Source organism: Polypterus senegalus, chromosome 3 (assembly GCF_016835505.1).
Source record: "Polypterus senegalus isolate Bchr_013 chromosome 3, ASM1683550v1, whole genome shotgun sequence".
NCBI lineage: Eukaryota > Metazoa > Chordata > Cladistia > Polypteriformes > Polypteridae > Polypterus > Polypterus senegalus.
In genome coordinates, this window is record NC_053156.1 from 47,817,915 (window position 1) to 47,830,833 (window position 12,919).

At 37.9% G+C, this 12,919-nt stretch overlaps 1 protein-coding gene across 3 annotated transcripts in view; it reads right to left on the bottom strand.

Annotated features, from left to right (window-relative positions):
* LOC120525115 (probable cation-transporting ATPase 13A3) overlaps positions 1 to 12,919 on the bottom strand; it is a 127,905-nt gene that overhangs the window by 76,088 nt on the left and 38,898 nt on the right. For all 3 annotated transcript variants that reach the window (XM_039747137.1, XM_039747139.1, XM_039747136.1), the window contains exon 3: positions 56 to 146. In XM_039747137.1, the coding sequence (XP_039603071.1) occupies positions 56 to 106 (51 nt within the window). In that variant the 5' untranslated portion in view covers positions 107 to 146. The remainder of the gene's footprint in view (positions 1 to 55; positions 147 to 12,919) is intronic.

Here is a 12,919-nt window from a genome sequence, read left to right on the forward strand (position 1 = left end):
AGGGAACGGAGAATGTACGATTTCATTTTTTTTTGTCTATTTCATTCCTGCTCACCAGCTCATCCTCCTCTCCTCGGTTGACATACTTCCTCTCCGTTCTCTCCATCTCAGCTTCCTGTGCCCTTCCCGTCTACACCACCACTGCCCTGTATAGGATGGATAGACACAAACATGAGAGTTCAGATATGAATCATTCTTAGTAAACAGTTTCAAAAAGAGAAATAATAAAGCAAACAAAACAAATGACGCAATGAGATCACATGAGAGAGAGAGCATGTGCAAGGATCAGATAACAGAGCCAGATTATTATTTTTTTTCCAAAACAAGAGGGAAAAATTAGCCATTTAGTAGTCACAAAAATAACAGACAAGCATGTGTCACATAGACAGAACTGCACTCCAACGCTGAATTGCAGCGCCACTTAGAAGAGCCATTTACTGAATAGGAACCATTTTCGGCAGTTTTAACTGCTCTCCCAAAGCAAACGCCTGTTCTTTTGGCCCAAAGTGTGACCCTACATAAAACAATTTCACAAAATGCCAAACTTTACTTCTTACAAAATTGCTGCACCTTTCATAGAGCACATACAGTACTGTAGTGCAGGCAAGCCTACATACCACTGCTCTTCTGCAAGAAGAAAAATCATTGTTAACCCTACAGGCTAAAGTGTAGCCTCACCTACAGTACTACATGTTGTATGATGATTAGCACATTTGAGGAAGAATTGCACTGTGCTCTATACATATAAAACTAATGACCCTTTAAACATAACACATCTCCTCTATATGCTATTAACTGTGTCTATGCTTGATTACAATCTAAAACAATATAACTATGAATACAGGTCAAAGTGAAAGCCAGCAGTGCACACAACCCCATTTAGTGTTGTTACATTGACAGTTTCATATTCTGCTATTCGGCAATAGCATCCTTGCAACTGTCATTGGTGGAACCTATGTAGATAAGTTGAATTGTATCCCAAATGTTTTTTTGACATGCATAAAATCACATCCCCTACACCAGGGTTTCTTAAATATTTTAATGTGACGACCCAAATTAGAAAATTGATAGCATACTGGGACCCAAGAAGAGGATTATTATAATGACAGCGAAGTCATAAAGAGACACATGATGACATCCATAAACGTTTTTGTTTCCTTTAAAGCATATTTCTCAGAAGAATATTACAAAAGAGAAAAGTGACAAATAAACGTATTTGTTAAAACAATGCTCCACCCATCCAATTTTCTAACCCTCTTATCCTAAACAGCATCGCTGCAGCCTATCCCAGCAAGAATTGGGCACAAGTCAGGAACAACATCTGGGTAGGACACCAGTGAATTGCAGGGCAAAAATGCACACTTAAATTTAAAATGCTTAGGTTTGAATAAACAATGGGAGGTCTGAACATTTAAAGTACACCTTATGAGAAGGATTTAGGAGTCGCAGTGGACTCGACACTATCAACTTCCAGGAAGTGTTCAAAAGCCATTAAGAAGGCTAACAGAATGTCAGGTTATATAGCACGATGTGTGAAGTACACGTCTAAGGAAGTAATGCTCAAATTTTATAATGCACTAGTCAGGCATCAAGTAGAGTAATGCTATATGTGTAGTTTTGGTCACGAAGATACAAAAAGTACATAACAGCCCTAGAGACAGTTCAAAGAACAACAACAACAACATTTATTTATATAACACATTTTCATACAAACAGTAGCTCAAAGTGCTTTACATATTAAAGAATAGAAAAATGAAAGACATAATTATAAAAAATAAATCAACATTAACATCGAATAAGAGTAAGGTTCAATGGCCAGGGGACAGAAAAACAAAAAACTCCAGACGGCTGGAGAAAAAATAAAAACTGTAGGGATTCCAGACCGTGAGACCGCCCAGTCCCCTCTGGGCATTCTACCTAACATAAATGAAACAGTCCTCTTTGGATTTAGGATTCTCACGGAAGGGCTTGATGATGAAGATGGTCACGTAGACTTCTGCCTTTTAGAAGAGTGACTAGGCTGTTTCCAGGACTACAGAAGATGAGTTACGACAAAAGATTAAAAGAGCTGAACATTTTCAGTTTAAGCAAAAAGAAGATTAAGAGGAGACATGACTGAAGTTTTTAAAATTATAAAGGGAATTGTTGCAGTGGACCAAAACTGTTATTTTAAAATGAGCACATCAAAAACATGGGGACAGAGCTGGAAACTCGTTGAGTAAATTTTACACATACTGTACATTAGAAAGTTTTTCTTCACACACCACTGACCACTGACAAATGAAATAAATTACCAGGTAATATGGTAGAGAGTAGGCCTTTAGGGACTTTCAAAACTAGACTTCATGTTATTTTAGAAGAATTAAGTGGATAGGACTGGCAAGCTTTGTTGGACTAAGTGGCCTGTTCTCATTTAGATTGTTCTGATTTTCTAATGTTTACACACACACACACACACACACACACACAGTACAAGAGAGCCATTTTAGCAAAGACAGTCTACCTAAACTACCAGTACATGTTTTTTAACTGTGGGAGAAAACTAGAGCATCTGGAGGAAACCTATGTGGCATAACTAGATGACATGCAAACCTAAAACAATATCATTCAAGACAGGAACAGATTCCTAAGGTGCATCACGACCAGTGCAAATGCATAATGTTAAGATTTAATAAAGCTGCTAGAAAGATATTCTTGGGCTGTGGCATAATGGCGATTTTTTGAAAGGATAGTATGAACTGTAACTTAACAAAGTCACTTGACTCTTGGCACTTGAATCTAGTGCTACAGTCCCTTCACCTCACAAGATTGTCTTTGTTATTTCCTTCTCTCTCCCCATTTCTTATACATGACCTAGCTTGTCACTCATTTCTGTTTGATTTTTTAATAGGTTGTGAGATGGGAGGTAAGGAATACTTACTACTCTACTGTCATGCCACCTAATGCCACTGTTTTCAAGTTCTCTGCATTATGTTCTTTCACATACTGCAGCAATAAATACAGGGTGAGCCAAAAAGAAGTACCACATTTCAAACGTTTATTCCACAAAAACACTACAAGATAAAATAGATTTCATTATGACACAAGAAAGGTTATACAAATTAGATTTTTTCAATCTTTTAAAAATGATGGTGGCCATCATTAACAATACACTCTTCGAGACGATTTCTGAACACTTGCATGACTCGTTCGGCCGTTTTAAGGAGAATACAGTAATCCCTCGCTATATCGCGCTTCGACTTTCGCGGCTTCACTCTATCGGATTTTATATGAAAGCATAACTAAATATATAACGCGGATTTTTCTGCTGCAGCGGGTTCTATGGACAATGTGTCTTTTACTTCCTGTACATGCTTCCTCAGTTGGTTTGCCCAGTTGATTTCATACAAGGGGCGCTATTGGCGGATGACTGAGAAGCTAACCAATTAGAGCACGCAGTTAAGTTCCTGCCTGCTGAATGTAGTGTTACAGTAACCAGGAAGTCTCGTCTCGCTCATTCAGCATCAACGTGTTTCACTGTGTAAAGAGTTGTGCTCTTTTGTGTTTATCTTTGTGCATAGTCAAGCCCTTCATTATGGCTCCAAAACGATCTGCTACTGCTTCAGAGGCCGTGCCCAAGCGCAAACGGAAGATGTTAACGATTGCCGAAAAGGTAAACGTTATGGATTTGTTGAAGGCTACGATTCTTTTTATTTAAAAAGTAGGAAAGGAATATAAGATATACGGCCGCAGTGTCCTTTTTTTTTTTTTTTTTGGATTTGGGAATCCAGTTTGGAGATACCTGTTTAATGTGATGTTTCACAAAAAATAATGAATGAATGGATTAAGAAAAACATCAAAATATTTGACGTTTCATCAAAATAAAGGTTTTAGAAAAATCACAGGAGCCTGCTGCCAGCTCAAGCTTATCTCTTCAGAAATGAGCACTCCTATAATAGCTGTATAAAATCAAAACCTGTTTTCAAACTTATGTGTTATGTTTTGCCTTTGCTTTTTACTACACCTTTCTTTTTTTTTTTTTTTTTTTTTATTTATTAATTTTATTACAATCAATACATAGCAATCAAGTTTTACAAAAAAAGAATTATGCTAAGAACAGATCGATCCCCACCCTTGAGAGAGAGAGCAAGCCAAGCGTGTAAAATTTAAGGCTTGTAAAAATACCTAAATCAACAAATTCTCTGTGCTTTATAAACTTATTTCAAAATATTACTGATTAGATCCTGCCATGTTTTGAAAAAAGTCAGTACAGATCCTCTAACTGAGTATTTGATTTTTCCAATTTTAAATAATATAACACATCAGTTTCCCACTGACTTAAAAGAGGAGAGTTTGGGTTCTTCCAGTTTATCAGAATAAGTCTGCGTGCCAACAGTGTAGTGAATGCAATCACAATTTGTTTGTCTTTCTCCACTTTAAGACCCTCTGGAAGAACCCCAAACACAGCTGCTAATGGGTTAGGAGGGATTGTGAGTCCAAGACTGTCTGAGAGGTAATTAAAATTTTTGTCCAGAATAATGTTAATTTGGTGCAGGCCCAGAACATGTCACCCAGTGAGGCTGGGGCTTGGTTGCAACGTTCGCAGGTTGGATCATGCCCTGGAAACATTTTGGAGAGTTTTAGTCGAGACAGATGTGCTCGATATATAATTTTGAGTTGTATAATTGTATGCTTTGCATATGGAGCTTGAGTGAATTCTCTGCATTGCTACTTTCCACTCCTTTTCTGATATATTAATTGAGAGGTCATTTTCCCAGTGTCCTCTTGGATCTTTGAAAGGAAGGGATTGTAAAAGGATTTTATATATTGTAGAGATGGAGTCTAACTCCTTGAAATTGAGCAATATTTTTCCAGCGTGGATGAGGGTGCAAGATGAGGAAAATCTGGAAGGTTCTGTTTAACAAAGTTCCTGATTTGAAGATAGTGAAAGAAATTTGTAGCTGGAATGTTAAATTTGGAATGTAATTGTTCATAGGATGCAAAGGCGTTGTCTATATAAAGATCTCTAAGCAAGTTAATTCCAAATTTTTCCAGATATTAAAACTGCATATGTTTGTGAGGTTGAAAGAGGTGGTTCTTTGCAGGGTGCCACAGAAAGAAGCTTCTCCGTCTTAAAATGCTTTCTACATTGGTTCCAGATTCTAAGTGAGTGGAGCACAATTGGGTTATTAGTGTATTGCCGATAGCGTGTGTTTATTGGAGCACAAAGCAAGGAATACAAAGAAGTACTGCAGGATTTTACTTCTATTGCGGTCCATGCCTGTGTATGTTCTTCTATTTGTGTCCAGGTTCTTATCGACTGTATATTTGCGCCCAGTAATAAAACTGGAAGTTAGGTAGAGCCATGCCGCCTTCTGCCTTTTGTCTTTGTAGGGTCGCTCTTTTGATGCGTGGATGTTTAGAATTCCAAATAAATGAGGTTATTGTTGAATCTAATTGCTTAAAGAACGATTTATTAATGTATATTGGTATGTTTTGAAATAAAAAGGAGCTTAGGAAGAATATTCATCTTAACAGTGTTAATTCTTCCAGCTAGTGTGAGATGAAGGGTTGACCATCTATGCAAGTCTTGTTTAATTTTTTCCATGCAGGCACGAAATTTTGTTGATAAGAGCTTTATGTTTACTTGTGATGTTTACCCAGGTATTTAAACTGTTCTGCAATGATAAAAGGAAGGGTGTCTAATCTAATATTATATGCTTGAGAATTCACGGAAAGAGTACACTTTTATTCAGATTAATTCTGAGACCAGAGAGCTTTTGAAATTCTGTGAGTGCTGCTAAGACTGCAGGCACAGAATTTTCTGGGTCCGATATATACAGTACCATGTCATCTGCATATAATGAGATTTTCTGTTCCAGTCCTTCTCTGCTAATCCCCTTTATCTGATCAGTATTTCGACAATGTATTGCCAGTGGTTCAATGGCAATTGCAAACAGCAGTGGTGACAAAGGGCATCCTTGTCTTGTGCCACGTTCTAGTTTAAAGTAGTCTGAGCAAATGTTATTGATGCAAACTGAAGCTTCTGGGTTAGTATACAGTAATTTAATCCATGCACAAATGTTGGGCCAAACCCAAACTTCTCCAAAATAGTAAAAGGTATTTCCATTCAATCATGTCGAATGCTTTTCTGCATCCAATGATAATAATATTTCTGGGGTGTTTGATTTAGTTGGTGAGTATATTACATTAAACAGGCGTCGAAGATTTGAAGATAAGTGTCGGCCCCTAATAAATCCAGTTTGGTCTTGTGATATTACTGAGGGAGCACTTTCTCCATCCTTCTAGCTATGATTTTAGAGAGTATTTTAACGTCGTTATTCAGAAGTGAAATTGGTCTGTATGATGCACATTGTAATAAGTCCTTATTTTGTTTTGGAAAGACAGTGATTAGTGCTTGGCGAAAGGTTTGTGGAAGAGATTGGTTATCTCTGGCTTCTGTAAATGTTGCTAATAGGAGGGAGCTAGCTGAGCGGAGAATTTCTTGTAAAACTCTGCAGGGTAGCCGTCAGGGCCTGCTGCTTTTCCACCTTGGAGTGACTTTATAGCATCCAGTAATTCTGATAATGACAGAGGTTTATCGAGTTCCTCCACACTAAAAGCGTCAATTTGTGGTATCTGTAATTTATCCAGAAATGCATTAGATTGTATATTGTCTTCTTTAAACTCAGTAGTATATAGGGATTTATAGTAGTCTCTAAAAGTGTACATTATATTTTTGTGTTCGATGATTTTATCTCCGTTAGTGTTAGTAATTACGAGATTGCGTTGCGTACATCTTGCTTGTGAATTTGTTGCGCTAAAAGCTTATTAGCTTTCTCTCCATGTTCATAATAATGATGTCTGGATTTGTAAATTAGTTGTTCAGTTTCTTTAGTTGTCAAGAGGTTTAATTCTGAATGTAGAGCCTGCCTCCTCTTATGTAGAGTCTCGCTTGGTAGTCTGGCATGTTCTTCATCTATTTTAGTAATTTCGCTTTTTATCTCTGCTACTTTCTTCGCTTCGGATTTATTTCTGTGGGAAAGATATGAGATAATCTGTCCTCTTAAGAAGGCCTTAAGAGTTTCCCAGAGTATTCCTGCAGAGATCTCAGGGGATGTATTTGTCTCTAGAAAGAATTCAATTTGTTTGGATATAAATTCAGTACAATTCTCGTCAGCTAATAGAAGCGGATTGAGCGCCATCTCTGGGGTGAGTGTATGGGGCTTAGTAATTTCAGCTCCAAGATCATCGGAGCATGGTCTGAAATAACAATAGCATCGTATTTACAAGATTTAATCTTAGGCAAGAAGTTATTATCTATAAAGAAGTAATCAATCCTTGAGTAGCAATGATGTACTGGTGAGTAGAAAGAATATGTTCTTGAATTTGGGTTTAAAAACCTCCAGGGATCTGATAAGTTGTGATCAGTTATAAACTTTGTAATTATCTTTGCGGTGTTAGTTGCCGTTCCCCCTGTGGAGGAAGTCTTATCTAAAAGTGGATTTAGAACACAATTAAAGTCCCCAGCCATTATAAGTTTATGAGTGTTCAGATTGGGAATGGATGCAAATAAATTTTGTATAAATTCCTTATCATCAACATTAGGTGCATAAACATTTATCAAAATCATTTTACAGTTAGATAAGTCTCCCATGACCATCACATATCTCCCTTCAGGATCCAATACTACATCTGATGCTACAAATGGTACTGTTCTATGTATGAGAATTCCCACCCCTCTAGTTTTCTTTGTAAAACTAGAATGGAACATTTGGCCAGTCCAGTCTTTTGCAGCGGAACTGATCCTTACTTAGTAAGTGGGTTTCCTGTAAAAATACTATTTTAGCATTTAGACCTGTTAGGTGAGAAAGTACTTTCTTTCTCTTTAATTCGTGATTCAGGCCTTTAACATTCCAGCTTACGAAGTTAACTGTCCCATCATGGAGACACTGATTCTGAGTTTTTGATGTCATTTATAGTCTTAACTGGAAGTGAAATAGTTTAGGTCTTAATTTCCTATTCCCCAAGAGTTGTTGCCATGCAGCTTATTATTACGTTGATAGTTATAATTATAAAGATTGAGATGATAGATTAGATATAGATCAAGCCTGCTCTCTTTCTCTTCCCCTTAACCCCCACCCTCCCTTTTTGCCTCCCCAGGTGAGGCTAAAACCCACTTCATGCAGTCCCAGTCCTCTGACATACCCAGAGACAGAGCACGTCCAAAGCACATCAAGCCCCCATGCAGTGGCGCTTTAAGGTTAAAAGATAGAGATATCTGTTACCAATATAGTCTTTAAAAGGAAAAAAAAAAAAGAATTTTACACTTAATATATATATATATATATATATATATATATAATCTTCAGCAATTTTAGTGCATTAAGAAAAGTGTCCTTTTAACCAGGGTGCAAAACGAGTTGTAAGTGGATGTAATAAGGCAGTAGTCTGGATGGAATCTGCTTTAGGGATTTGGATTGAAGACTGCCAGAAGAAGAACAATGACAGTGCTACACAATCGCCTGAAGTGGCTACTTTGGAAGAACTATAACGCTCTCCTTTGTTGTGCAGTAAAATTAAACTCATTGTTATCGGACAAGTCATCGTGTCATTGTTGGTGAGTAACCATAATTAATTTTCTACTTACAGTACTTAGTACATGTACGTACGTTTAGTGTCACTGTACACACATTTACTGTATACTATTTTTCTTGCATGGTACGTATTTATTGCTGGTGGCCTGTCTATCGTAATGGTTGTAAACATATGTGATATCGGAGACACTCAATATCTTTAAAATAATATTTAGGTTTTACTGTATATAAACAGCGTGTTTATGTACATAATTTCAATGAATCTTACCTAATATCTAAGATAATACAAAGGGTTTATGCTGTATAACTCTGCAGGGAATATTTATAAACAGTGTGGGAGAGTTTATAAGGGCTTAAAATATATAAAAATAACCATACAAACATATGGTTTCTACTTCGTGGATTTTCACCTATCGCGGGGGGGTCTGGAACGCAACCCCCGCGATCGAGGAGGGATTACTGTAGTGGCGATTATGTGACCAATAGCATCCTTGAGGGCTTCAAGATGTTGAGGTTGGTGTGTGTATACCTTTGACTTGAAATGGAATCACAAGAAGAAATCGCACGGAGAGAGATCAGGCAAACATGAAGGCCACCCGGCATCGCCGCACAGGGAGATCAACTTACTTAGAAACATCTCCTACAAAACTAGTATGGATCTCCATGCCATATGAGCTGTTGCTCAATCCTGTTGAAACCAGGCATTCACCAGATCCATTTCTTCCAGTTGGGGCCGCAAAAAGTTCTCTAGTATTTCAATGTAACTTTCTGAAGTGACGGTGACTGTTGCTCCCCCTTCTCAGAAAAGTAAGGGCCTACAATGTTAAATTCTACAACGCTGCACCAAACTATAACATCCTCACTGTGCAGGGGTCTCTGATGAAGTTCACGAGGGTTATTTTAAGCCCAATAGCAAAATGTTTGCTTATTTACGCAACCAATCAAATGGAAATGTGCCTCATCGCTGCACATGATGATGGCATCTCAATGAATGGTTTGCAGAATGTTCATGCACAGCTCTCTACAGTTGTCCCAGTCTCTTTCAGTGAGCTCCTGCACTACCATCATATTGTATGAATTAAAAGTAAGTTCCTTTATGCAAAATCCTCCTCAAAGACGTGTTGGAAATGCCTAAGGCAGAAGCATGTTTTTACGCTGAACATCTAGAGTCTGTAAAATGAATGCTCTTACAGCTTGGATGTTTTCAGGTGGTGTTCATATAGTCCGAGGACAGCTTGGAGAATTTCTGTTCAATGTTGTACCCGTCTGTCTAAATTTAACCACGCACTGAAGAATTGTTTTCTGATTTGGGATGTCACCATTAGAAGGAATGCTAATAAGTACATTCGGAAGGCGCTTTGCATAGTGATGATGGATTCATTGCTTTTGAAGAATGCTTTGACAGCAAAAGCACGGTGCACACCAGACAGTCCAGTCAGCGCATGTTGCTGACTGAAAACTGCAAGGGATTGCCTATCAAAAGACCCCCACCCTAACCCACTCGACTGCCTCTACCTCATGCAATGACCTTGAGAATTGTGGTACTTCATTTTGGCTCACTCTGTAGTACACTAAATAGTGGGCAGTATATCACTCGACACACAACTCACACTTGGATGTACACAATTACACAATCATGTGGCAACCCCTCACACTGCTCTATACTGGTTTGTATGTTGAACCCTCATCTGCAATCCTTGTTCAACCCTGACAAGTCAAAATCATCTCCAGCTCCACCATTAAATTTCTTGATACCACCATCATAGGCCCAATAACTAATGATGACAGAGAAAAGATTTAACTACTGACTTTACTGCCAGGACAACAAACTTACCCCTAATGTCAGCCAAACTAAGGAGCTGGTAATAAACTACAGGAAGCAGAACACAATCCCATCTACATTGGAGGAGATGCTAATGAGAGTGTGAGCAGCTCTAAATTTCTTGAAATGACTATCACTGATGGCCTGAAGGGTTCACAGCCAAAAAAGCTAACCAATGCCTTTACTTCACTTCACTTTACTTAGGCATCTCAGGAAATTTTTTTTTTTTTTTCATTTATTCTCACAAACCTCTAATTATATTTGTTGAACTTCATGTATGCTGCTTATTTTATTTTTTTATGTGCAAGGCTTTTTCTTAGCACTGTATCAAAGTTACAATTCTGAGGAGACTTGCAAGTAAGAACTTGATTCTGCAATGTACATATGATAATAGACGTGAACTTGACTTTGAAAAACATGTACCATGTGGTCAGTTCCATCAAGTTAAAATAACGTTTGTCGCATTAAAGATACCTTGTATGTGTTGACAAAGCAGAGGGCTTTGAAAGGGAATATGAAAAAGCACAGCAGTTTCTACTGCTACTGCTTTAGTGCTGCCAAGAGTTCTACTTCAGCTGGGCTCAGTATTACAGCTGATAAATAGCTCATTATCTGAATTTAGTTCTGTTTCCTTGGCCTATTTTAATGGAGAAGCTGAATCATGCAGCTTAAGCCTTCATCCTTTATCACTGGGGCACAATGACTTTCACTTTGTGCAAGGTAAAAAGGGTCACCAAGACCACAAGCAACTCTTATAAAGCTGGCAGTCATTCTCTCGCTTTCACATCAATTATTGACTCTAGCATGCAAACTCAACAAAATTCAATTACGGCTAAACATCCATGCCAGGCAAGATTAGAAGACACAGGCCTGAAAAATGCAGAATAAACAGTGTTTTTTGGTGGCGAAGCAGAAAGTGTTCTGATTGTTAGATGTGCAAGTATTGACAGGCATACCAGAAAAGGGATATGTTTCAGCGTACTTTGAATATCATTTTCTTCTATTTGATTCAGCCTACCCACCTCTGTTTGTAACAATTTGATTCTTTCTCGTCTATGACATTATTTGCATGCACGGTGATAGTGCCCACAAAAACATATGAAATAAAGACTGTTTGAAAATATAATGTCCAAATGTCTTATTTTCCTAGGTACCAACAAGTCAGTCTTTGCAGTGTAGCCAAAAACATGGTACAGTACTGTACTTTCATTAATACATTTTCTGCCTATAAGCATGGCAAATATTTATCCGTTTTCAACATCCACTTTTCCAGAGCTGGGTTGCAGGGAAGCTGGAGCCTATCCCAGCAAGCAACAATGAGCCAGTCCTTCACAGGGTTAATACACACACACAGTAAGGTTAATTCAGAAATATCAGTTCACCTAACCTGCATGTCTGCTGGACTGTGGAAGTAAACCGTAGCACCCAGAGGAAACCTATGTGGACTCAGGGAGAAGCATGTGAAATATAAACTGCTAAGAGTGAAATAAAAAGGAACCTCCAAACAGGGATGGGCCATGGAAGCATTTTAAAGATAGTGGAAAAATTTGAAAGAGATAAACACATAGAGATAAAGAAAGATATTAAAAAAGAACAAGAACTTTCAAAATGAGGATAAATAGGTCAATCCATCAAGCTCATTTGATTACCAATTAACTACGTATATCTCATCCAATTACAGTACTTTTTAAAAGAAGTCAAGGTTTATATACACAACTCTAAAGTTTAGTCCATATTTCCAAGACCCGCTTTATGATGGACTGTTTCCTGGTTTCAATCTTATATGTACAGTACACCCCCAAAATTCACGGGGGTTACATTCCTAGAGCACCCTCGAATTGTGAAAAACCATGAATTTTGGATATGGTTAAAAAAATGCCTATTTTCATAGTTTAGACCCTAAATATGTCCCCAAAACACTTTAATTTCAAACTCAGCTTAATACATTACCTAAAAAAAAGAATGTAAAGGTAAACCCGTATACTGTACAGTACTATACTGCTATGTCTCCCGCAGTGCTAGAATGTGAAATACCAATGTTACCGCTATATGTACTACATGCAAGCGTGTTTTCATTGCTAGAAGCCTTAGATGGTGCAGGGCATTTTAACGGCATCTTGGGGCTTTAACCCTTAAAATCCCACATACTTGAGGGATAATGCATCCCTGGACGCCAAATACTTTTTTTGCTGCACTTTAAGTAAATTTCACAATTCACAAAGAAAAAGTGAAATTTTAATGGAACACATTTTTTTCATGCAAAGAGCATCACAATTACTGCAACACTGATCATTTTACACACTGTAAATGAACTGTAAAAACTGTTAAAAAAAACTACTGGAACAATACGTACATTGGTGCAACTGACGCCATTTTTCAGTAAATCACCAAGCCAAATGCACTTGAACTGGCTGTACTGAAGCACACAGAGGTAACCGCTGACGCTGGCAGGCTAATCTAGTGCGGCGGCTTAATCCCAGGGACAGTGAGGCTGTAGTGCTGCAGGGTGTCATACTTGGGT